We start from the raw sequence: 25,418 nt of genomic DNA on the forward strand, positions 1-25,418 counted from the left end.
TGCTGTCGCAAAGGCGCCGTCACGTAGGTAGCAGGCCTCTACCAACTCACGACAGCTAGGCGGGGAGCACCGCCTCAAAGGGGCAACCTTGATTTCCCAGAGGACGAGTCTGTCTCAACATCTACGTCATTCCGCAGCCTCTGCTGCCGCCATCTTTGTTGGGGCTGACAACCTGCAAGCCAAGAAGTACGAGAAGAGCCAGGCGCAGGTGGCTCACGCCTGTAATCCCAGCACTTTGGGAGGCCGACACGGGTGGATCACCTGAGGTCAGGAGTTCGAGACCAGCCTGACCAACGTGGTGAACCCGTCTCTACTAAATACAAAATATTAGCCGGGCGTGGTGGCGCGTGCCTGTAGTCTCAGCTACTCGGGAGGCTGAGGCAGGAGAATCGCTTGGACCCGGGAGGCGGAGGTTGCAGTGAGCCGAGATTGCGCCTCTGCACTCCAGCTTGGGCGACAAGAGCTAAAACTCTGTCTCCAAAAAAAAAAAAAAAAAAAAAAAGTACAAGGAAAAAGTCGCAGTATCGCCAGAGCCAGGAATACAGACAGAGCGAGCTGAGAGGGAGCGCGCGCACGAGCGAGGAGAGCGAGAGCGCGCGCGCCGATGACGTCACTCTCGGCGTCTCCGCCATCTTGGCTGTAGACAGAGGCGGCAACTCGGGCAGTGCGGTGCGCGTGCGGCCGTATCGATGCTGAGGCTCGGAGGCCGTGGGCTTTTGTTGGGCCTGGCTGTAGCCGCAGCAGCGGTGATGGCAGCACGGCTTATGGGCTGGTGGGGTCCCCGCGCTGGCTTTCGCCTTTTCATACCGGAGGAGCTGTCTCGCTATCGCGGCGGCCCAGGGGACCCTGGCCTCTACTTGGCGTTGCTCGGCCGCGTCTACGATGTGTCCTCCGGCCGGAGGCACTACGAGCCTGGGTCCCACTATAGCGGCTTCGCAGGTATCAGCGAGGCTGCTCACGCCTTTCCCTCCGCTGGCGCGAGCCGGTAGCCACCTGCGCGTGGTTCGTTCATTATTCATCTATTTCGCCCGCACCCCCCACCCCACCCCACGTCCATCAAACCCGCGCGACGGGCGGTTCCGAGCTGCACCATCCTTCTGGGCTCTCTGGCTCTGGCGGGACTGTGGGCCAGCTCTGTCATTCACCACCGCCCTGCATGACTTATATTGGAGAAACATGTCTTCTCTCTTGGTAACCATTACCCACCGTCGGAAGCCGAGGATACGGGCTGTGTGCCAGACTTCTCAGGGCACAGATAAATGAGATCCCGCCCCGCCTCTATCCTCATAGTTTCCTTACTAATTCCAACCATTTCTTCATTATGCCCGGGTCCGAAATAATCTGTCTTCCCCCCCCACCCCTTAGCGTGTTGTTTTCAAGGTTCATCCATGGTTTATGAGCATGCCTCAATACTTCATTCCTTTATGGCCGTCATATAGTACATTTGGTCTGAGTCATTCCTGCTTCTAGTACAGATGCACCTGTTTACTTTCATTAGAAAAGATTATGAGGTTAGGGCACAGGAAAGGGGTCCAGTCCCCTTTACAGTCCTTCATATGTAGAACAAAGCTGTACATATGTTAGGCCTCAAGGAACATTTGTCAAATTAAGTTTATGCTGGTGTCCCTGTTTTACAGCTGAGGGGATTAAAGGATGTGATTTGCCTAAAACCCTCACACCTGAGTACTGACAGAACATGGACTTGGACCCCCAGCCTAGTGCTTTTTTACAGATGTTGCCTTGCCAGCCAGCGGGACTGACCTCCAAAATTTAAAAAGAAAAAAAGTGCAGGGCAGGCCCAAGATCAGCTACTAGGCTGATATTAAAGAAGCATTTTCCACTTGTCATTATCTTAGGGGAGTTGGGAAGCTCCCTCTAAAACTTAAAATACAAGCCCTTTCCCTCTGTCTAGGGAAATACAAGGGTTGACAGAAAAGGAATGAAGTCCAGTTGGTCTCGCAAAGCCCCTGAGATAGTCCAGTAGGGGAAGGGACTTACTCAGGGCTACACAGTGAGTGAGAAGCAGAGCTGGGACTGGAATCAAAGTGAAGGCAGTTTTCGTTGTGCTGCCCTATCCCGTGCTGTTGGAGATGTCGTTGGATGTTTGCACAAGTGTGGGCATAAAACCTTCGATTTCTGGAGTGCTTTTTCTTTTTTTCTTTTTTTTTTTTTTGAGATGGAGTCTCGCTCTTGTCACCCAGGCTGGAGTGCAGTGGCGTGATCTCGGCTCACTGCAACCTCCGCCTTCCAGGCTCAAGCGATCCTCCCACTTCAGCCTGCCAAGTAGCTGGGACCATAGGTGTGCACCACCATGCCCAGCTAATTTTTGTATTTTTTGTAGAGATAAGTTGTCACCATGTTGGCCAGGCTGGTCTTCAACTCCGGAGCTCAAGTGCTCCACCGGTCTCAGCCTCCCAAAGTGCTGCGATTACAGGTGTAAGCCACTGCACCCAGCCTTTTTGTTTGTTTCTCCAGGCTGAAGTGCGGTGGTGCCATCTTGGCTCACTGCAACCTCCGCCTCCTGAATTCAATGTTCTTGTGCCCCACCCTCCCGAGGAGCTGGGATTACAGGTGTGCGCCACCACGTCTGGCTGATTTTTGTATTTTTAGTAGAGATGGAGTTTCGCCATCTTGGCCAGGCTGGACTGGAAATCCTGGCCTCAAGTGATCCACCTGCCTCGATCTCCCACAGTGCTGGGATTACAGGTGTTAGCCAAAATTCAGTGCTATTTGTTTGTTTTGAGACGGAGTCTTACTCTGTTGCCCAGGCTGGAGTGCAGGGGTGCAATCTTGGCTCACTGCAAGCTCCGCCTCCCAGGTTCATGCCATTCTCCTGCCTCAGCCTCCCCAGTAACTGGGACTACAGGTGCCCGCCACCATGCCCAGCTAATTTTTTGTATTTTTAGTAGAGACGGGGTTTCACCGTGTTAGCTAGGTTGGTGTGGATCTCCTGACCTCGTGATCTGCCCGCCTCGGCCTCCCAAAGTGCTGGGATTATAGGTGTGAGCCACCGCGCCCGGCCCAGTGTTTTTTTTTTTTTTAATATAACCAGAAACTTGTAAAAATGTCACCACTAATTCTAGAACATTTTCATCACCCCAGAAAGAAACTTCTTATCTATTAGCAGTCACTCCTTATTCCTTCCTTTGCCAACCACTATCTACTTTTTTTTTCTGTCGATTGGCCTATTCTGGGCATTTCATGGAGTCATACATGTGGCGTTTTGTGTCTGGTTTCTTTCACTTAGCATAATGTTTTCAGGGTTCATCCATGGTGTATCAGCATGTAGCAGTACTTTATTCCTTTATGACTGAATAATAATCTATAGATATTATAATTCTAATAATACGGATATACCACATTTTATCAGTTGATGGATTTTTGGTTTCTTTCTACCTTTTTGCCTGTTATAAATAATGCTGCTATGAACATTCATGTACAAATGTTTGTGTGAGCTGGGCACAGTGGTGTGTGCCTGTAGTCTCAGCTCCTTGGGAGGCAGAGGCAGGAGACTCGCTTGAACCACAGAGGCAGATGTTGCAGTGAGCATTTCTGCACTCCAGCCTGGGTGACAGAGCGAGACTCTGTCTCAAAAAAAAAAATTAGCTGGGCATGGTGGCACATGCCTGTAATCCCAGCTACTCAGGAGACTGAGGCAGGAGAATCACTTGAACCCGGGAGGCAGAGGTTGCAGTGAGCCGAGATTGTACCATTGCACTCCATTCTGGGTAACAAGAGCAAAACTCTGTCTCCAAAAAAAAAAAAAAAGGAACGTGGCAAGGCAGCATTGGTGGCAGCTGGTGCAGGAATTTGGACATTCTCGTAGAGCAGAGGGAAGCCTCTGAGGATTCTTTGGCAGGAGAATGACATGATCAGTTTATGTTTAAAATATCATTTGAGTGTGGTATGAAGAGCAGATTAGTGGGGCAAGAATGAATGTGGGGAGGTCTCCCTCAGGGTTTACTGTAGTAGTTCAGGTGAGAGAGGATGGCAGCCTGGGCTTGCTTAGATGTGGGTGGAGACAGGTAGACTGACACAAGAACACTACTTAGGAAGAAAATAACAGGACTTGGAGACTGGATGTGACATGAAGGGAGTGTTAGGAACTGCAGGCTGGGCACAGTGGCTCATGCCTCTAATGCCAACACTTTGGGAGGGCAAGGTGGGAACATTACCTCAGGTCAGGAGTTCAAGACCAGCCTGGCCAATGTGGCGAAACCCCCCCTCTCTGCTAAAAATACAAAAATTAGCTGTTCTTGGTGGCGGGCACCTGTAGTCCCAGCTACTCGGGAGGCTGAGGCAGGAGACTGGCTTGAACCCGGGAGGTGAAGGTTGCACTGAGCTGCGATTGCGCCATTGCAGTCCAGCCTGGGCGACAGAACGAGACTCGGTCTCAAAAAAAAAAAAAAAACTGCATTCCCCAGGCTCGGTGCAGTGGCTCACACCTCTAATCCCAGCACTTTGGGAGGCCAAGGCAGGCAGGTCACCTGAGGTCAGGAGTTCCACACCAGCCTGACCAACATGATGAAACCCCATCTCTACTAAAGATACAGAAAATAGCCAGGCATGTTGGCGTGTGCCTGTAGTCCCAGCTACTCGGGAGGCTGAGGCAGGCAAATTGCTTGAACCCGTGAGGCAGAGGTTGCAGTGAGCCAAGATTGTGCCTTTGCACTCCAGCCTGGGCGACAAGAGTGAAATTCTGTCTCACGCACACACAAAAAGAACTGCATTCCTGGGTTGAGCAACTGTTTGGCATTTACTGAGACAGGCAGTACTGCAGTAGATACAGGTTTCCTGGCTGTGAGGGTGCCGATAATCATGAGTTCAATGTGGACTTTTTTTTTTTTTTTTTTAAGAGAGATGGGGTCTCACCCTGTCACCCAGGCTGGAGTGCAGTGGTGTGGTCATAGCAGTCCTCCTTATTTGGCTTCTTGAGGAGCTGGGATTATGAGCATGAGCCACCATGCCCAGCCAGTGTGAACATTTTGATCTTGTGATGTCTGTGAGACATCTAAGTGGTGTTGGATAGACAGGTGTGAGCCTTGGGAGGCATCTGAGCTGAAGATACAGATGTGGCGATCTTTGCCTGTAGATGGGCTTTGAAACCACAGGTGTGGATAAGATTGTCAAGTGTGGCGGTGTGGATGGTAATTGACCCCTAAGGCTGGTAGACAATGAGGAACTGGAGAAGTAGGAGGAAAACCAGGCCAAGGGAAGCAGTCAGCTGTGTTAAATATCGCCGAAGGTAAATGAAAGAATGTGATCAATGCCAAAGAGATGTGTGTCCAAGGTGTAGGAGCATCTGTCACAGAGGAGGTGGTGGGACCCCATTTCCTGGGGATGAGGAGTGGGGCTTGTCAAGAGACGTTTCTCAGAAAACAGATTCTTGCCGGGTGCGGTGGCTCACACCTGTAGTCCCAGCACTTTGGGAGGCCGAGGTGGGCGGATCACCTGAGGTCAGAACCAGCCTGGCCACCATGGTGAAACCCCATCTCTACTAAAAACATATAAAAAGTAGCTGGGCATAGTGGTGGGCACCTGTAATCCCAGCTACTCTGGAGGCTGAGGCAAGAGAATCACTTGAAAGTGATTCTTTCACAGAAGGTGGAGGTTGCAGTGGGCTGAGATCATGCCACTGCACGCCCGAGCAACAGAGCGAGACTCTGTCTCAAAAAAAAAAAAAAAAAAACACAAAGAAAAGAAAATAGATTCTTGAGTGGGGACAGTGTCAGTCATTTACAACTGGATCTGATGGAAACTTCTCTCTTTCAGGCCGAGATGCATCCAGAGCATTTGTGACCGGGGACTATTCTGAAGCAGGCCTTGTGGATGATATATCTGATTTGTCATCTTCTGAGATGCTGACACTTCAACATTGGCTTTCATTCTATGAGAAGAATTACGTATGTGTTGGTAAGTAGTCCACAGGTCACACGTTTCATTTGATTGTCTGCAATGTTTTTAGGGGGCTGAGATTTTTTAGGGACTGGGCTCTAGGTTAAAATCTGAAAAACAGCCATGGATTTGTTTTACTTCAAATTCTGGTTGTTAGAATAGGGATGAGACGCCCAGAAGGAGATGGATGGGCACCTGTTTCCGCCCCTCTTAGTCTTGGGAGAGGATTACTAAGCTGTGTGCTTTGGCCTCAGTTTCAGCACAGCCAGTGATTGCTTGCACCATCCTTGAACAACCAGCTCCAAAAGGGCAGCTTCCCCGTCTCACTGTGCTCTATGCATCAGGCTTCAGCACACAGCCAGAAAGGCTTGAAGCCTAAATTTGTTTCCACAAATCCCCTTTGATGTGGTCCTCTAGGAGGAGACAAACTTCCTGAGCGAGCTGTCTCCCGGGTGGTAGTGATGCAGTCAAACCACTGTGTAGGGCACTGCACTTGCTACTTACCGGCGCTACGGGAGGGACTTGTTTCCCAAATGAACACACACCAAACTGTGTTCTGAAGCAGTGTTAAAGACTCTGAACACCAGGCCGGGCGCGGGGGCTCACGCCTGTAATCCCAGCACTTTGGGAGGCCGAGGCGGGCGGATCACTTGAGGTCGGGAGTTCAAGACCAGCCTGGCCAACATGGTGAAACCCTGTCTCTACTAAAAAATTAAAAAAATTACCCAGGCGTGGTGGCGCACGCCTGTAGTCCCAGCTACTCAGGAGGCTGAGGCAGGAGAATCGCTTGAACCCGGGAGGCGGAGGTTGCAGTGAGCCGAGATCGCACCACTGCACTCCAGCCTCAATGAAAGACACTAAACACTAGATTGCTTCACAAGTACGGACACGTGGGATGGTTGTAGCCCTTTCTCCCATCTGTCTGCAGCCCCCGCCTCTCACGAGTCCTACTTGGACACGACTGGCTTCCTGAGGAACACCAGTGTCACTCTACCATCGAGACAGGGCTAGCTTGGAAGAATTCTTTCCTTAATGCCTCTGAATTTCTGCTTCTGTCATCACTGCTTGAGTTGCCTTTTCTGAGAACCCTGGCATTTTTATTAACACCTCGGCTCCCGCCACATCCAATCAGTCAAGGCTTTTTCTTTTTTTTTTTTTTTTTTTTTTTTTGAGACGGAGTCTCGCTGTGTCTCCCAGGCTGGAGTGCAGTGGCGTGATCTCGGCTCACTGCAAGCTCCGCCTCCCGGGTTCACGCCATTCTCCCGCCTCAGCCTCCCAAGTAGCTGAGACTACAGGCGCCCGCCACCACGCCCGGCTAGTTTTTTGTATTTTTAGTAGAGACGGGGTTTCACCATGTTAGCCAGGATAGTCTCGATCTCCTGACCTCGTGATCCACCCGCCTCGGCCTCCCAAAGTGCTGGGATTACAGGCTTGAGCCACCGCGCCCGGCCTTTTTTTTTTTTTTTGAGACGGAGTCTCGCTGTGTCTCCCAGGCTGGAGTGCAGTGGCACGATCTCGGCTCACTGCAAGCTCCGCCTCCTGGGTTCACACCATTCTCCCGCCTCAGCCTCCGAGTAGCTGGGACTACAGGCGCCCGCCACCATGCCCGGCTAGTTTTTTGTGTTTTTAGTAGAGACGGGGTTTCACCGTGTTAGCCAGGATGGTCTCGATCTCCCAACCTCGTGATCCACCCGCCTCAGCCTCCCAAAGTGCTGGGATTACAGGCTTGAGCCACCGCGCCCGGCCAAGGCTTTTTCATGATATCTAAAGTTTGTGTCTGTCCATTGTGGGCCTCTGCAGCACGCCGTCCTTCATTTTCCCAGTCTGCCCAAGATCAGTCTTGAGGCCACAGCCCTGTCTACCACTGAAAGCACTGACCTCTACTCACCTGCGCTTCAGAGGGCTGGCTTCTTCCCTTTCTCAATGAAGTTGCCAAACCGAGGTTGAAACATTACTGGGTTAATAAAGAAAAGAAAACCCAATAGAAAAGAATGAGAGCCAGAAGCGGTGGCTCACGCTTGTAATCCTAACACTTTGGGAGTCCGAGGCAGGCAGATCACCTGAGGTCAGGAGTTCAAGACCAGCTTGGCTAACATGGTGAAACCTCATCTCTACTAAAATACAAAAATTAGCCAGGTGTGGTGGCGGGTGCCTGTAACCCCAGCTACTCAGGAGGCTGAGACCGGAGAATTGCTTGAACCCGGAAGACGGAGGTTGCAGTGAGCCAAGATTGCACCACTGCACTCCAGCCTGGGTGGCTGAATGAGACTCCGTCTCAAAAAAAAAAAAGAAGAAAAAGAATAAGAATGGAGTCCAGACTGGTAGCTCATGCCTGTAATCCCAGCACTTTGGGAGGCCGAGGTGGTTGGATTGGTTGAGGTCAGGAGTTCAAGACCAGCCTGACCAACATGGCAAAACCATGTCTCTACTAAAAATACAAAAAATTAGCAGGGTGTGGTGGCACACGCCTGTAATCCCAGCTACTCTGGAGGCTGAAGCATGAGAATCACTTGAACCTGGAAGGCAGAGGTCGCAATAAGCCGAGATCACGTCACTGCATTCCACCCTGGGTGACGGAGTGAGACCTTGTCTCAAAAAACAAAAAAACAAAAAACAGAGTCCTGTAAATGGGCAAAGAATGCCAGGCCAAATCCTTCATACTAAGATTTGGGAGCACACTAGAAGTGTTCCAGATGTGTTTGGTGTGGCAGGTGAACTGTTCTTGTCTGAATGATGTAAAATGTGTTGAGGATGGGGTGGGGCATGTGGTGGGAAATGCCTCAGAAGGATTTTAGTTGATGTCAGGATCTTATTGAATACCTACTCTTCATAAGTTAAGGTTTAGATCTCAGGGGGACTAGAGATGAATTGAGTCCAGTTCCTGCCCCTGTTAGCTCATTCTGTAGGATAGGGGCCATGTTAGGCTCTTTCAGGTTACCAGTAACCCTGAGGATACATCAGTGGATGAAGGTTTATTGTAAGGGTATATACTGAAGTGAGGGCAGCCAGGAAGCCATCTTGGCAGCCAACATGGCCAGGCCTCAAGCGAAAACAAGATGGCCTTGGTTATGCTGTGGATACAGGATTGGCTTGGAGACGCAGCCACTGGTGATCACCATTCTCATGACACAGCTTCTAGAACTCCTCCTCTGTTGCCTCTGCTACTACTGTCCTCTCTTTGGGTCTCATGTCAGAAACTCAACCAAGACAGGCTTGTCACCATATAACACAGACACCCCAAACCCCATAGTGGGAAATTCTGTGCTAGGCCAACTCATAGACTGCAGGCCTGTGATTTGGGCCCTGATTCCTTTCTTCATTCATCTAATAAGTATTTAAAAGGAATACTCTATGCTAAGCTGTTTTATTTATTTATTTGTATATTTTTTGAGATTGAGTTTTGCTCTGTCATCCAGACTGGAGTGCAGTGGCGCGATTTTGGCTCACTGCAACCTCCCACTCCTGGGTTCAAGCAATTCTCCTGCCTCAGCCTCCCGGGTAGCTGGGATTATAGGTATGCGCCACCACGCCCGGCAAATTTTTGTTATTTTTCGTAAAGACTGGGTTTCACCATGTTGGCCAGGCTGGTCTTGATCTCCTGACCTCAAGTGATCTGCCCGGCTCAGCTTCCCAAAGTGCTGGGATTCCAGACGTGAGCCACCGCACTGGGCGCTAGCTGTTCTGAGCACTGGGCCTCACTAGTATAGAGAGGTATCATAAGCAAGTAAACAGATTGAACAACTCCAGATAGGACCATGCGCCAGACTGTGATGCGACGCATGTTCGGGAATTCTGGCTCCTTTAGAGCAGGTGCTTAGGGCTGGCTTCTTGGAGAAAAGGACCGTTAAGCTGAGACTGGGCAGGTGAGTGGGAGGCAGCCACACGGAGACCTGAGGAGAGTGTCCCGGGTCAGGGAAGAGCAGTGCCGAAGGTGGGGAGTGGGGAAGCACGGCCAAGACACAGAAAGGAAGCCCGTGTGCTGGAGCCCCCAGTGAACGAGGGGGGACGTAGCTTGTAAGAGGCTGAAGAAGCAAATCAGTTAAATGGTTACAGGGCCTTAGAAGCCTTGATAAGAAATTTGCATTTTTGTCTGTCTGCTTTAGGAAGCCATTGAAGGGTTTTCCTCAGGCGTCGGAGTGCCACGGTATGTTTGGAAAAGATCCCCTAGTTGTTTTACGGACAGAGGGCTCTAGGAGGGCATGAGCTGAGGCACAGAGAGCAGTTAGGTAGGCCAGTGCTACGGTCCGTGCTTTGGAGGAGGGTGATGGCAGTGGGAATGGAAAGGAGTCAACAGAATCAGGAGGTAGGACTGACAAGGTTTTCTGATGGATCAGACAGCAAGGAAGGGAGCATGATGTGGATGTAGAGGAGGAGGAGTCAGGCTCCTAGTCCAGGCTCCTAGTCCGGGTCACAGGCTAGAGGCAACATGGATTTGGGAAAGTCAGGGAGGGCGTTGGACTTGAGAGATGAGCTGAGTCTCAGATGCGCTGAACATATGCGCCACTAGAATCAAACGTAAAGCTAGTTCTTAGGGGTTGCTCCCTCCTCGGTCGCACCTCCCTCAAGTGCTTCCTTTCTGCTTCTCTCGCCTTGTGGCAGGTGCTACCTCTGAAGGCCATTTGTACCTCAGGACTGGGCTACGTTAGGACCCTGCACTGAGAACTGACCTGTTTTTCCTTCTGGCCTGTAGGCTGGGGGACCACTTGCTGGCTGCTGCCATAGCTTAGACTTCTACAAATTCTGACAGGCACTTTAAAGCCGGGCACAGTGTGGCTCACACCTGCACCCCCATCTACTCAAGAAGCTGAGGTGGGAGGATTGCTTGAGCCCAGAAGTTCAAGGTATAATGAGCTATGTTCATGCCTGTGAATAGCCACTCCACTCCAGCCTGAGCAATAGAGCAAGACTCATCTATAAGGAAACATCTGGATAGGCATTTTAAAGGAAAACCAGTTTTTACTCACGTCCCCTGAGGGACACAGCCAAAAGAGAGCAATGGAGGGGAGAGCATGGGCTTAGAGCCACATTAATTCACTAGCTTTGTAGACCACCCCAAGTTATTTAGCTTGCCAGTCTCTCCTACAAATAAGAAAACAATTATTTCTCTCATAGGTTTGTTGGGAGGAGTAAAAAAATATTGGTTGCCAGGAGCAGTGGTTCACGCCTGTAATCCCAGCACTTTGGGAGGCCTAGGCAGGTGGATCACCTGAGGTCGGGAGTTCGAGACCAGCCTGGCCAACATGGAGAAACCTGTCTCTACTAAAAATACAAAAAAGTAGCTGGGCATGGTGGCACATGCCTGTAATCCCAGCTACTCAGGAGGCTGAGGCAGGAGAATCGCTTGAACCCGGGAGGCAGAGGTTGTGGTAAGCTGAGCGCGCGCCATTGCACTCCAGCCTGGGCAACAAGAACGAAATTCCGTCTCAAAAAAAAAATACATATATATACACACACACACACACATATATATATACACATAGGTAAATACACATATATACATATATGTAAAATAAAGTGCTAGGATACTGTCAGACATTGAGTTCAATAAATGATCTGTATAAAGCAAAATAATTTGATGTTGGAGAAAATGGAGCTGCAGAAATGTTAGCCTGCCTGGGCACAGTGGCTCATGCCTGTAATCCCAGCACTTTGAGAGGCTGAGGTGGGAGGATTACTTGAGCCCAGGAGTTCAAAACTAGCCTGGTCAACAGAGTGAGACCCCCTCTCTATTATAATAAACATGTTAGCCAATAAGCCATTCATTCATCAAACATTAGTTGAATACCCACTGTGTGCTCTAAGTACACTGAAGCATCGAGAAATGAATCACGCACAGTTCTGCCCTCAGGGAAGCATTGTCTGGAAGTGAGAAAGATTTGATAGTTTCTGTAATAAAGGACTCTACAGCTAGAACAGGCAGCAGTTATGTGGGGTTTTCTAGGATGTTGAGAGGTTGGTATGCAAGGCACCGGAGTCCCTGCAGTAGAAGTTCTTAATAAACGCACACCAGCAGGACTGAAGTCAGAAACCCTGGGAACTTGTGCCTTCCCACCCCTGCCTCAGCAGTTAAGTATCTATTCACTCTCACCCTCTCTCTCACTCATATCTGCCTTCCTGTCATCACAGGAAGGGTGATAGGACGCTTCTACGGAGAGGATGGGCTGCCTACCCCGGCACTGACCCAGGTGGAAGCCACGATCACCAGAGGCTTGGAGGCAAACAAACTAGAGCTGCAAGAGAAGCAGACGTTCCCGCCGTGCAACGCGGAGTGGAGCTCAGCCAGGGGCAGTCGGCTCTGGTGCTCCCAGAAGAGGTAAGCAGGCTCCCCTTCTGCTCCTTTCGGCCTGTCCCAAATCCAGCTCCTAGGCCATCCTGCCTGCGGCATTCAGGGAATTCAGGGAATTGATTGTTAACCCCTGCTTTTTCAAAATACTGAGAACAATTCTCAACCTTGGCTGCATATTAGATCTTCTCGGGAACTGCCAAAATTATGGATGGTCAGACCTCACTCCACTCAACTGAATGGGTTGAGACTTGGACTTGAGGCCTGGGCATCTTTTTATTTTTCCCAAATTCTCCAAAGATCCTGCTGACACAACCTCGGCCCGGGAATGAGAAGGCACAAGCAGGATTTCTTGCTTTCTTTGGCCTGTTCCGCCATCCACTGGCTCTGGTTTCCTGTTTGCCAGCACAAATCATACCTCTCTATAGGAGAGAGGGACGAGGAGGTGGGGAGGGTACATGCAGTGATGGCTTCAACTGCTGTCTTAAAAACAAGGTGAGCTGGGCGTGGTAGAACACCTGTGGTCCTGGCTACTTGGGAGACTGAGGCAGACAGGTCTCTTGAGCTCAGGAGTTGGAGTCCAGCCTGGGCAACATAACAAAAAAACAGTAACAAACAAACAAAAAAACTACTGCAAATTCGGAGTTCTCAGCCTTAAATGAGGGGAGCACGGGCAAAGGTAGCAGGAAGGAAAGCTCCTTCCTTCCTGGCCACTAGCTTTGAGGAGACAGCTTCTCCAGTGTCATCATCTCAAGAAGGAGGGGACTGTGAGAACCTGGCCTGCTCACTTTATGGAGAGAAGCCAAGATAGGCGTGGGCCTTCCTGTGACACAGGTCTGAATGCAGGTGGCCTCAGAGGGCCCTGATCCCCCGGAGGAGACTCCAGGAGGCCTGCATGCATTCAGATGCTTGACTTTGCTCCCTTGGGACCCGCCTCCTTTTCCCTCCCCATAGCCCTCCCTTCTGTCTGCTGAACCTCTTCTTGCTTTCATGACTGAGTAATTCAGGATCTGCCTTCCCCACAAAACCCTTCCAGGGCACCCTAGTGAACTGAGGGGCCTTATCCCTGTGCCTCAGCTCAGTTTGTTGTTTTCTGTTCACCTGTGTGCATCTCCCATTACACTGAGAGGAACAAGCACTGAAGGCAGGGACGAGGTGTGGAGTAAGGATCCCCAGTGATGGGATGGAGGCTGGGTGGAAGAGGGAGGCATTTGGGTGACAGCCTTATTTGTGGTAAGCTAGAAGTAGGATGTTTTCTCACTGGGTGGCAGTTTCTCTGACAGGAGGCACCGGAAACTGTCTGAGGCATCAGTTCCAAGAACCTCAGTTTCTTTTTTGCAAGGCCTGTGAGTCCATCAGAGACTGAACCCGGTACCCTGAGATGGGCTAGGTCCCTCTGCCCAAGATAGGAGGTTGCTCAGGTTATGTTGGGCCAGAGCTGAATCCTCCATGTCTGAAGCCTGGTGCCACCAAGGACTGGACCTGTGGGGGACAGGACAGCTTGCAGCTACATCCTATGCCAAGGGCTTCCCAGAGAAGGCCAACCCAGGTGACCAAGGGCCAGTGGCCAATTGCCCACCCCCACCCAAGTGCCCCAGAGAAGAAGGTGAAGACCCTGGCCTGCACTGGGTTGTAGTGGGGGAAGGAAGAGGACGGTCACACCCAGACACTGCTTCCGAGAAACTCACAGGCCAGCAGGGGAAGCCCTTTCACAGCTGTTGCCACCAGTGCAGGAACGTGGTGCTGCCTCCTAAGAAGGGGCAGGGCAGGAGCTGGGGAGCACAGTGAAAGGAACCATGGACTGTGCCCTTGGCCTGGGGGAGGCGGTGGTGGCCCTGCAGGGTAAGCTGGAGGAAGTCAGGGGAGAGCATGAAGGCTCAGGGGCTGAACGCTGTAGCCTGTGCCTGCTGCCTTGGGAAACACTCTGGTGGGCTTCTGCTTTTCCTACGGCCTGGCCCACTGCTTCCTGCCCTCCCCTTCCCAGAGGCCCACTGCTTCCTGCCCTCCCCTTCCCAGAGGCCCACTGCTTCCTGCCCTCCCCTTCCCAGAGGCCCACTGCTTCCTGCCCTCCCCTTCCCAGAGACTCGCGAGTTCTCACACTGAAGAAATCCTCTTTCTGTCTGTCCTTAGTGGAGGCGTGAGCAGAGACTGGATCGGTGTCCCCAGGAAGCTATATAAGCCAGGTGCTAAGGAGCCCCGCTGCGTGTGTGTGAGAACCACTGGCCCCCCTAGTGACCAGATGCCGGACAACCCACCACACAGAAATCGTGGGGACCTGGATCACCCAAACTTGGCGGAGTACACAGGCTGCCCACCTCTGGCCATCACATGCTCCTTCCCACTCTAGCTGTAGCCTTTTCTGTTGATAACACACAGAGAGCTCTGCCGAGAACCTGAGTAGGCCCTTGACACTTGTGTGCCCTGGGATGCCCCCTGGCACAAATCAGGAGGGTCTGGAAGGACTCTGGCTATATTCTGCAAATGTGGCTCATGCCCCTCACTGTGGCTCAGCGTTGTGGTGCCTGAGGGACAGCCGGCCACCTGCCCAGTACTGGTCAGCGTTTCACCACTATTCCCCTTGACCTACTGGCCATCTTCCTCAGAGCCCTCAGATACCAGTGGCCGCAAATATGACCAACTCCATTTCCACTTGAATTTACAACCAAAAGCCTGCTGGGTTGGTTACAGCTGGGCCAACACAGTAAGAGGCAATAACAAATTAGCATGGGTTGATTCTGGACTTGGAAAAGCTTTTGCTTGTATGGATACGGCAAATCCAGATGTCTCTGAACAAAGCAACAATTTAAAGCAACGACATTTTCTCTCCTTTAAGCACTTAAAATCAGGTGTGGTGTGTTTTCAAAGGCAGAAGTCTGCATTTTGAGCAAAAGGTGGTTTCCCAGCTCTTACAAGGTAACTGGTTAGCATGACATTAAAGTTTGGGCAGGGCTGCAAACGTAAGGGGGCTGGGCTTGCTGCTTGTCCAGTGGTTTGTATTTCCAGGGTCATCTGTAAGCCCTACACTTGGCAAATGTCGTACCTGTTACCTCTTGACTATTTGTTAAGGTAGATGGGGGCAAGGAGTGTTCCTCCTTCAGACAGAAGTGGGACCAGCACTACCACAGACAGCGCCGTGCCCTCTGTGCATCGCCCCATCAGAGCCTCCACCCAGCTCCCTTTCCCACTCAGTCTCCCCCTCAGCATCCTCTAGCTGCCGCTCTCTCTGTCACTGTCTCCTTTTTCTCCATCATTCATTTCACTAAATTGCTTTCCAGATTCACAGACTAGAAAGTGGAGGCTGCCCCCGCTCCACTGGCAGACCCGTGCTCACTGCCCCTATGGCCACAGCTGTTCCTTACACTTGGGCTCCGGCTCATGGCTCCTTTTGCCTGCCCCCCGCCATCTTTCTCGCCTGCCCCTCTTGTACCCTTAACCTCTCTCCACCTCCTGGATCTTGCCCCAGGCATGCGTTCAGCGGCCCACTTCTCTCATGTAACCTCCCTCAGCGCCACAGCTGTGGCTTGTACTTACTAGCTTTGCTTTTCAGCCCCGTGTGCTCCGACAACCAGCACAAATTCTGCTCTGGCACATTCCATGGTCACAGCCAGTTCTTACCTGAGCTTCATCACACTGGACACTGGACTGTGGGGTCCTCCATGAAACCCTCGCTGGGCTTCGTCCTGCTTCCCTTTCTCCCTCTGCCCATTCCTTCTTCATTGCCTTGAGAACCCTGTTTTGCTTCCACAAACCCCTTCCCATTGGCTCCTCTCACTCCAAATCTGGCAGTTACTTAGACCATCAAACCTGCACCTCTACTCCAGGCAGCTTTCCAGAGCGTTTCATCTTCCCTTCCCATGCTGCTTCTAGTTCTCCAAGTGAAGGGCCCACCAGCTTCCCGCGGAGTCAGAATCCGAGCAGCCATCCACACTCTGTCCTCCTTCCCTCCTAACCCACCTGCAGGTCCCGGGAGCTCTGCCTCCCTGGTTCTCTCCTTTCCCTTCCCTCTTACCTGTCCCCAGTACTCCGTCTCTGGCCTAGGCTGTCATTTCTCACCTGGATTACCGAAGGAGCCTAACTGTACTCCCTCCCTCCAATCCCTCCTCCGCACTGCTGGGAGCCGTCTTTTTTTTTTTTTTTTTTTTTTTTGAGATGGAGTATTGCTCTTTTGCCCAGGGTGGAGCGCAGTGGCAAGATCTCAGCTCACTGCAACCTCCGCCTCCTGGGTTCAAGCAATTCTTCTGCCTCAGCCTCCCAAGTAGCTGGGATTACAGGCATGTGCCACCACACCCAGCTAATTTTTGTATTTTTAGTAGAGATGGGGTTTCACTATGTTGGTCAGGCTGGTCTTGAACTCCTGACCTCGTGATCCGCCCACCGCGTCCTCCCAAAGTGCCGGGATTACACGCGTGAGCCACCGCACCTGGCCGAGCTGTCTTTCATTATTAATAATGATCAAGTCCCATCCTGGCTAACAAGGTGAAACCCCATCTCAACTAAATACAAAAAATAACTAGCCGGGCGAGGTGGCGGGCGCCTGTAGTCCCAGCTACTCGGGAGGCTGAGGCAGGAGAATGGCGTAAACCCGGGAGGCGGAGCTTGCAGTGAGCTGAGATCCGGCCACTGCACTCCAGCCTGGGCTACAGAGCGAGACTCCCTCTCAAAAAAAAAAAAAAAAAAAAAAAAAATGATCAAGGCATGTCCCATTTAAGCCTCCTCAGGGGCTCCCCTTATCTATAAGGACTGAGTGCCAGCTCCTCTGCTGCGTGCCACACGAGGCCCTTCTGTGGCCTCTCTCCTTTTAGACCTGTGCCTTTCCCATCTCCTCCCATGTGCACCTCCTTTCCAGCCTCCCTCTCACTGCGGTATGTCTGCAGTGCTTTCACACAGGCTGTTTCTTTTGCCTGGAATGACACTTTTTCCTCTGTTGAATTAATCCACCCCGTATTGCTTCAGTATTCAGCTCAATCAGGCCCTTCTTGGAAGCCTTCAGTAACTGTTGGGCCAGCAGTGAGATACAGAGGCACTTTCCTTGGTTCCCATGGCACTGTGCTCATATCACAGTGGGCTCTTACCATGAACTTCCTATCAGCCTCTTGCACTGGACCAGACACTCTGAGGACAGAGCCCCAGTGTGACTCAGCTCCGTACCCCTATATCCACATGACTCAGCGCCAGACCCCTATAATCCACTTTACTCAGCGCCATACCCCTATATCCACATGACTGAGCTCCATATGCCTATATCCACATGACTCAGCGCCAGACCCCTGTAATCCACTTTACTCAGTGCTGTGCCCCTATATCCACCACGCCTAACATGTGGGAAGTGCGTGCAGAGGTCTTTTTCTTTTTTTTTTTTTTTTGAGACAGAGTCTTACTCTGTTGCCCAGGCTGGAGTGCAGTGACGTGATCATAGCTCACTGCAGCCTTGAACTCCCGGGCTCAAAAAGATTCTCCCACTTTGGCCTCCCGAGTAGCTGGGACTATGGGCATGTACCAGCACGCCTGGCTAGTTTTTTATTTTTGTAGAGATGGGGTTTCACCATGTTGCCCAGGCTGGTCTCGAACTCCCGGGCTCAAGGAATCTGCCCACCTTGGCCTCCCAAAGTGCTGGGATGACAGGCGTGAGCCACCGCACTTTTTGGAGATAAGGCAACAAAGGCACATAGAACTGAAGTCACTGAGCGTGGAGCTGAGCCTAGAACGCAAAGCTCTGGATGCCTGATTCGGTGTCATTTTCACTCCTCCATATTTCTGTATGTTTGGCCCTCCCTGGGGCAGGACCAGGAGCAGACAGAAAGGAGAAGAGCTGAAATTAGGATTTTCTTCTGAGTTCTAGGCAGTCCCTGAGCTCAGTGCTGAGACTTCTCTGTTACCCAGAAACAGCCCCCAACCCCAGGCGAACTGAAAAATAGTTAGTGCCCCTGATTTAGTCCTCCTTAGTCATTCAGCAAATAACTTACCAAGCACCTACTATGTGCCAGGCATCATGTCAGGGCTGGGGGTTGGGGCAGCAAGGCTTCTGACCTCAGCGGGCTTGTCGTATGGTGGAAGAAACCCCACAGAGCGGCCAGAGGCCGTCCTTGTGGCAGGAATGCAGGGAGAGTGTGAGGACCAGGCCCCAAGATGTTCTCCATCCTTCAAAAAACAAACAAACAAAAAGGAACTTTCGTCATTCCAGCCAGCTGCGGGCTCTGGCCGTGCCTAGAGGGTACGTGATCTCTGACTGATGCAAGTGTCCTGCGCACAGGCTCCGGGACAGACTTGGTTGGCTTCGGGAGCCTGCTGAGTTCCCTGCGCAGTATGGTAATTACCTTCCTACTTAACCTGCTAACACATCTCTCATGTCAGGGCAAAGGATTCAGCAAAGAATTAGGTTCGGCAAGAATCGGCCTGAAGGGCTCAGCCGTGAGAAGCTGTAATTACTGGAGAAATGCCTCGCCTTTCCCTCTCAAGTACAGGTGGCCCTGGGCAAAACCATGGGGGAGGAAGGGCAAGGCCTTGATGGAAGCCACAGATAAGCTCAGCTCAGGCTCAGCATGCAGTCAGACTTGCTGGCAGAAGGAAGGGAAGGAGAAAACGCATCCGTATTGCGCAACTCTGCTGGGCCAGGCCTTGTTCTCATTTAATCTCTATGCCTGCCTCGAGAAGTTCCCATTTTATGGCCCAGAAAAGGGGCATGAATATCTCCCCACCTCTTCTAATAGTTACATCAACATCGTGTGACAGAGCTGGGCTTTGTGATGTGAGTCTGATCTCTGCCACACCAGTGAGCATGGTGTTAAGGCAAAGCCTTTGCAGCTGCACTCCACTCCAACATTGTGAAGGAGGCCGGGCCCTTATAATCCCAGCACTTTGGGAGCCCAAGGTGGGTGGATTTCTTGAGGCCAGAAGTTCGATGGAGGCCAGCCTGGCCAACATGGTGAAACCTCATCTCTACTAAAATACAAAAATTAGTTGGGTGTGGTGGTGTGCGCCTGCAGTCCTAGCTACTGGGGAGGCGGAGGCTGCAGTGAGCCGAGATCACACCACTGCGCTCCAGCCTGGGTGACAAGAGTGGGACTCTGTCCCAAAACAAACAAAACCCAAAAATAAAGAACTCACCTTGAAGGAAGTTTCAACGTCTGCCTTTTCATTCGGAGATTACGGTTTTCTATAAACATCTAAGAGTGAAGAGTCTGAGGTTTTTTGGTCTCAGCTCAGCCAGTGATCCCACCCCGCCCCCACACTTGCTTTGCTCCAGGCATAGCTGTGCTCTGAAAGCTAGCCCCAATGGGGAGGTTCGGACTGTGCTTGCTCAGCAGTCTGCGAGTGCCCCTCAGAGAAGGGCGGCGACCCTAGGCTGGACCCCACCCTTGAGAGCATTTCCTACTGCCAGAGCCCCCGGTTTCTTCCGGGCAGCAGATACCGCCGTAGCCCTTGCCAGAAGAGCCCTGCCGTGCACACACCAGAATCTGGGTACTTGGATGAGAAGGGCACATTACTGATCACCTTCCTCCAGGCAACCCTGTGAGTTAAGGACTACAGTCCACTCCCATTATGCAGGTAGGGAAACAGAGGCAAAGAAGTTAGGAAACTTGCCCAGAACTCTCAGCTAGTCAATGAAAAACCAGAACTAAAACCCAGTGCTCTTCTCTGGCTGGGTAAATGTGTGGAAGTTGCTGTGTTCCTGGTTACTATTTCTGCTTCGCTTATAACCAGTGACAGTGTGGTTAGCACTGTTCACCTTAAGGATAGCGGTGAGGATTACTTGGGATTGTCATGTGGAAACACTTAACAGTGCCTATGAACGATGAGAAAAGCCACTGGAGAATGAGCTTTATGAGCTCTGTCACCACAGCTAGTCTGACCTAGGGGTAAGCAAAATGGAAGACAGGAAAACGGACGGTATTAGCTCAGGAAAGCGTGAGGGCCACGGGAGCTGCTTGATTGGTAACGATTCGGAGAGGGGCTTTATGGATCACTAGGTTTCAATTTGAAAGCCCTGAAACCGTCCTTAGTATTCTCTGAAGCCCACAGTGCCAGTTGCCCTTCACGTCTTGGCCAGCAGAAAGCTCATCATGAGTGGATCCTCTTGGGAACTTCAGAGGGGTCAGGCGACGGTGATCGAGACTGCCTCAGTGATCACGCTCGGTGCCATGAGCTGAAATCTGGGCCAAGAGCACAGGCACAGTGAGTTAAGTAAGCAGCTACTATGTTTAAAATAACTACACTTTTCGGGAGCTAAGCTATGAGGACGTAAAGGTGTAAGAATGATACAGTGGACTTTGGGGACTCAGTAGAAGGGGTTGGGGGTGAGGGATAAGAGTCCACTGTACACTGCTTGGCTGATGGGTGCCCCCAAATCCCAGAAATCACCACTAAAGAACTTCATGTAACCAAATACCACCTGAACCCCAAAAACCTACTGAAATTTTTAAAAATTAAAAATAAATACATAAAATAGCTACTTTTACTGCTGTCAACAGCATGTTCTTGAAAAATGTTGTTGGAATTCAAACTTTCCTGGAGGACAGCTGGTCAAGAAATTTATTCACATGTCAGGAGTTTTCTAAAATTTGTTTTTAATGCTTATTGGTATTTCTGCATTGGAAGTAACTACAAATGTCTTATTAAAGTTTCCACTTTAAATGCACAATTTTACTTCATTTTATTATAAGGAATTGTTACAGAAAATGCAAATATTAGTATTTGAAAAATACATTCCATTACACAGACTCCAAAGAAACAATTCTGATAAGCGCCATGGTCCTCTATGATCCCATCACCCCACACTGAGCACCGCCCCGAATGGGTTGGAAGCCAGGGGACCAACCCACATGTGTGCCTCAGTTTCTGCCCAGCTACTGCCCCTCCTCTGGGCTCACGCAGCGATGTTGTAACAGCCACCTCCGCACGTCTGCCAAAAAGGGCAAGTCATCAAGGCCAGCAGTCTCAACTCAAGACTCCCTAGCTGCAGGAAACCAATGTTGTCAGTTGTAACAGGTTAATATATTATTTATGCCACACAAAAAAGGAATTGTACAGGCAATGATCTTCCAAAGAAAGTCTTTAAGGCATCTGTAACTTCTGGGAATTTCAGGGTTTTTATCTTGTCAGTCAGCTCTTCACTAAATTACTTCCAGAGTGAGAAGGTAGCTCCCAATTCCCTTTGGCAAGTTGGTGCCGCCTCCGTCCTCTGCCACCAGGCTGGGCTGGGGAGCTTTGGTGCTTCAGATAGTTCTTCTGGGACTTGTCCCAAGGGAAGCAAGTGTCTGTCATGGAAGCATTACCCTTACTTGTTGCTGCTACTGTCACCTGGGAAGTTAGCTTGCCTTTCAGGGCTAAGCATCACATAGTTAAAAAATGTTCTTTTTCTCCAGATAAAAGAAACCTAGATGGAAGCCAAGGCTCTCCCCTTTCCCAAGACCTTCCCTCCACTCCATACCCATGGACAAGATCAGTGCAGAAACGGTTCATTACGGCAGGTGTGGGACACGAGGGGGGGAGCGGAGAAACCACACACACACACAGATCCACACAGGGACCTGTTCAGGGACAAGAGTGAGGACACAGAACGGGGTTGTCAGAAATGACTCGGGGCTCTGAGGTAGAGGACTGAAGGTCACGTAGACCCCACTCCTTGGAGAGAACGTGGCAGGTGAACTGAGCAGTCGAATCCAGCCTCAACTAAATCGGTAATTGGGGTTGACAGTGCACAGGCCCAAAACTCCAAATAGAACATGTTTGTAACATGTAACACCACGAAAAAGATGACTGAAAGTCAAAAGTCCTAAGTGTAGGCACTTAAGTTTACGGGAAATTTCGGTGTTAGAGGATCACAGCAAATTAGTTTACGCCATTCGATTTATATATAGCACGTGGTCCGTACCTTTGTTTTAAAAACAACGACAACAAAAGACTGTTAAGAATACACTGAATAATAAATCTGGCGATGAGCAAAGGGCAGCTCAGAGCAAATTCAGCATAACAACGTTGACTGTTGCAGCAAATTATGTTTCAGTAAAGTTTATTTTTCCTGCTCTACTCATTCAGAAGTGGCAACTTTCTGAATGAATTTCAGTTTTTGCTACTAGTACTTAAGCGACTGATGAAAACTTACCCACAGCTAGGCAGTTTTGTACTCAAGTGTTGACAGCAGGGAGAGCACGGGAAGGGCTGGAAGCATGCCTAGTCCCAGCCAGGGCAGTGCATGTTGGAGTCCACTGGGACGGTTCCCACTCAAGGAGCCTGCTGAGTGCAGCCCAGCTGAGTGCAGCCTGCGTGGTCGGGGGACCTCTTAAGTCTGTGGAAAGAGGCTTTTCCTGTATCCACATGAATGCACCCTGCAGCCAATGGAGAGCAGGGCTCAATGTTCTCCCAGTCCATAGCTGGTCAGTACCACTGCTGTCCTGGGACTCAGGCTAAGAAACAGAAGCTCAAATCAACATATTTTAAACATGATCTTCAGATTCTAAGTGCAATGACAGGCGAGACTGTTATTGAGATTGGTGTGGCAGGGCATGGGTAGAACAATCGGCTTCACCCTTGACTCATCTCCCACATTCTTTTTCAAGAACAGGTATCCATGTGCCAACCACTTCAATTCATACCCGAACCATGATTCTCTTACTTTCTAACTCAGGTAACCAAGCTACCTAAGCCCTGCCTGCTTCCTTATGGCCCTTTTCAGGTAACAGAAAATGGAAACTGACCACATGCCTCACATGGCCAAATGTCTGCCAAGACTAGCAGAGCTTTTCTATTAAAAATTCTGTATGAAACATGTCAGACTGGGAGACGGGAATGCTTCTAATTAATTGTTTTCTTTTAAACATTGTGCACAAGCTTATATTAACATAGAAAGCATATATATCTTATAAATCACAGAAGCTTTTTTTTTAAAGTAGTACTCCAGTTTATCAGTTCATTTTACACACATATTTAGGCAACAGAATGTATAAATCTACCGCAACACAGAGGACACACTATCCAGAAAAGAATGAACAAAAAACAGGCTGTTGCAAAAATATTTAGTCCCTTTACACATATATTCAAACTTCATTAATGCAAAAAAAAAATGTAGTGGTTATTAAATGTCTGAAAGAATCAGTATGTATGATTGAGATTGCTAATCTCTGAGTATAACACATATTGTTCATCTCAGAGTTGTTTTGTTTTAAAGCAGTGGTAGATGCTTCTCTTTAAATGTGCATTTTTTAGAAACTGGCCAAACCTTCAAAAGAAAAGTTTAACACCTCATGGTTCATATATGTACTAGCAGCGACGCCGGCCCAACAAGTTCTGGCGGCCTCATCCAGCACACAAGCCAGAGACTTCCAAAATAAGGTGGTGCACAGGTGGCCAGGGCCCTCGGCTGGTGGCCCTTCGTGGGGCAGGGCAAGCTACACAGAACTGGGACCAACAGCACTCGCAGCATCACTAGGGAGGATTTCGGCAAGAAGCGTTTGTGTCAAGGACATAGGACCTGCCGGCCTGAGGCTGGAAATGCCCTTGGGGCTGAAGCCTTAGTGACTCCACCTCTCATCACTTGGCCTGTGTGAATCTCTTGCTTTAAAAGATGCTCTGTAGAGTTTCTCCTGGGAGACCGTGTGAGCGGAGGCCCAGTCACCGCTGAGCATTAGAATCACTGATGCAAGAATGCGTGAGGGTATTTCTGAATATGGATTTTTAAATTGGGATCACCAATAATGCAGCTCTATAAAAAGTGCAGCACAATAAAAGTGCATTTCCTCCAGCACTCTCCAGCGGCAGAGTGACTGAGGACTCCACAGACAGGACGCAGCAAGACGAGAGAAAGAGACGGCTGCTACGAGGCGCCAGGCGGCCCCGCTGCGCTCCTGACACCTCAGTAGCGTGAACACTGTAAAGCTTTCAGTTGTTAAGGCCACGAGTTTTCAGCTCTCATCTTTGAACCCTGTTAAGAATAAAGATTTCACCTTTTTAAAAGGGGTAGCTCACTAAAAATACAGCTTAGCTTAAAAAGAAAAAAAGACTTCAGGGCAAGAGGATCCTATTATCTTTATGAAAACACTGTACAGAAAAGTCCACAGCCACTTGCCCTAGAGTAAAGCCAGCTCATTAGCCAGCTTCCTACACCGTGAGGCTCTGCCCCATCAGTCAGCCCAGCGGGAAGACTTCATGAATGCTCTGGGACGGACACCAAGCTACTGGAAGGGAAAACTGGTTTCCAAGTGTCCTTGTATGTTGCTAGCAGAATGGGGAGGGGTCTAATTCCTACTCACATTTACCACTTAGGCCAAATGGCCTGGTCCGATTAGTGAGACATCGAGTGAAATCGATCACAGTCTGACACACACACAGACAATCATATGGAATCATTTGAAATGGGATCTATCACACCATGGTCCTTAATCGTTCCAGTCTATTGCCGCAGGAAGACGCGCCAGCTCCTGCTCTGGGTGGGGTCAGGCTGGTGAGCAGAGCAGCTGCTGGGGAGGTGACCAAGGATGTGGCCTGGGCCCTCCGGGGGGCTCACTAAGAGACCCCACCCAGAGTCAGTACATCAAAACAAATGTTGCAAACTCGTACAGGCCTGTTCAGATCGAACTTTATAATAGGAATCTCCTTGGTCGAGCATTTATGGCAAAGAAGACGTCCGCAGTGACGACTGTGGAAGCAAAGAAAGGAAGTATGAGAGGAGCACTGACGACAGACTCTGCTTCCTGGCAAGTGAGGACAACCGCAGCAGGGCCTGGCAGACAAGGCGCCCGTGATGCTACTCTGGCAACTCTGCCGACTGCCAGCCAGGTTACCATAATTCATGTAGAATTTTTAGTCTATGAAAACAAAACTCTAGTCAATCATTATGTTAAAGCAATACTGAAGGCGGCTTTTTTTTTTTTTTGAAGATCAAGAGCAGCTCGGGCTGGGCGTGGTGGCTCACGCCTGTCATCCCAGCACTTTGGGAGGCCGAGGCGGGCGCATCACTCCAGGGCAGGAGTTTCAAGATCAGTCTGGCCAACATGGTGAAACCCCGTCTCTACTAAAAATACAAAAATTAGCCGGGCGTGGTGGCGCATGCCTGAATCCCAGCTACTCGGGGCTGAGGAATGAGAATTGCTTGAACTCGGGAAGTGGAGATTGCAGTGAGCCGAGCTCATGTCACTGTACTCCAACCTGGGTAACAGAGCAAGACTGTCTCAAAAACAAAAAGAGAGCAGCTCAGCACTATCTTTTTTTTCTCTTTTTTTCTTTTTTGAGATGATGTCTCGCTCTG

At 50.3% G+C, this 25,418-nt stretch overlaps 2 protein-coding genes across 11 annotated transcripts in view; one reads left to right on the forward strand and one right to left on the reverse strand.

Annotated features, from left to right (window-relative positions):
* The first annotated feature begins 82 nt into the window (after positions 1 to 82).
* LOC105472094 (cytochrome b5 domain containing 2) lies at positions 83 to 14,990 on the forward strand. 7 transcript variants are annotated; one of them, XM_011725065.3, is made up of 4 exons: positions 83 to 266; positions 5,773 to 5,913; positions 12,022 to 12,208; positions 14,309 to 14,990. In XM_011725065.3, the coding sequence occupies exons 2-4, from the start codon at positions 5,859 to 5,861 to the stop codon at positions 14,523 to 14,525; spliced, it is 459 nt and encodes a 152-aa protein (XP_011723367.1). In that variant the 5' UTR covers positions 83 to 266; positions 5,773 to 5,858; the 3' UTR covers positions 14,526 to 14,990. The 7 variants fall into 7 exon arrangements, with proteins under 7 accessions (XP_011723367.1, XP_011723358.1, XP_070938276.1 ...); XM_011725056.3 differs by having other exon boundaries at positions 148 to 939; XM_071082175.1 differs by having other exon boundaries at positions 191 to 208.
* Positions 14,991 to 20,811: 5,821 nt separating this feature from the next.
* LOC105472114 (ankyrin repeat and FYVE domain containing 1) overlaps positions 20,812 to 25,418 on the reverse strand; it is a 95,994-nt gene continuing 91,387 nt past the window's right edge. For 2 of the 4 annotated variants that reach the window (XM_011725095.3, XM_071082170.1), the window contains exon 25: positions 20,812 to 24,809. In XM_011725095.3, coding sequence (XP_011723397.1) covers positions 24,677 to 24,809 — 133 coding nt within the window. In that variant the 3' untranslated portion in view covers positions 20,812 to 24,676. Of the gene's footprint in view, positions 24,979 to 25,418 lie in introns of all 4 variants that reach the window. The other 2 variants (XM_071082171.1, XM_071082172.1) reach the window with 2 other exon arrangements.

Source organism: Macaca nemestrina, chromosome 17 (genome assembly GCF_043159975.1).
Source record: "Macaca nemestrina isolate mMacNem1 chromosome 17, mMacNem.hap1, whole genome shotgun sequence".
Classification (NCBI taxonomy): domain Eukaryota; kingdom Metazoa; phylum Chordata; class Mammalia; order Primates; family Cercopithecidae; genus Macaca; species Macaca nemestrina.

Coding starts and splice junctions, on each gene's coding strand:
- LOC105472094 (XM_011725056.3), top strand. CDS start 690: ATGCTGAGGCTCGGAGGCCGTGGGCTTTTGTTGGGCCTGGCTGTAGCC. Junction 940..5,772: donor CCACTATAGCGGCTTCGCAG/GTATCAGCGAGG, acceptor TCTCTCTTTCAG/GCCGAGATGCATCCAGAGCA. Junction 12,209..14,308: donor CTCTGGTGCTCCCAGAAGAG/GTAAGCAGGCTC, acceptor GTCTGTCCTTAG/TGGAGGCGTGAGCAGAGACT.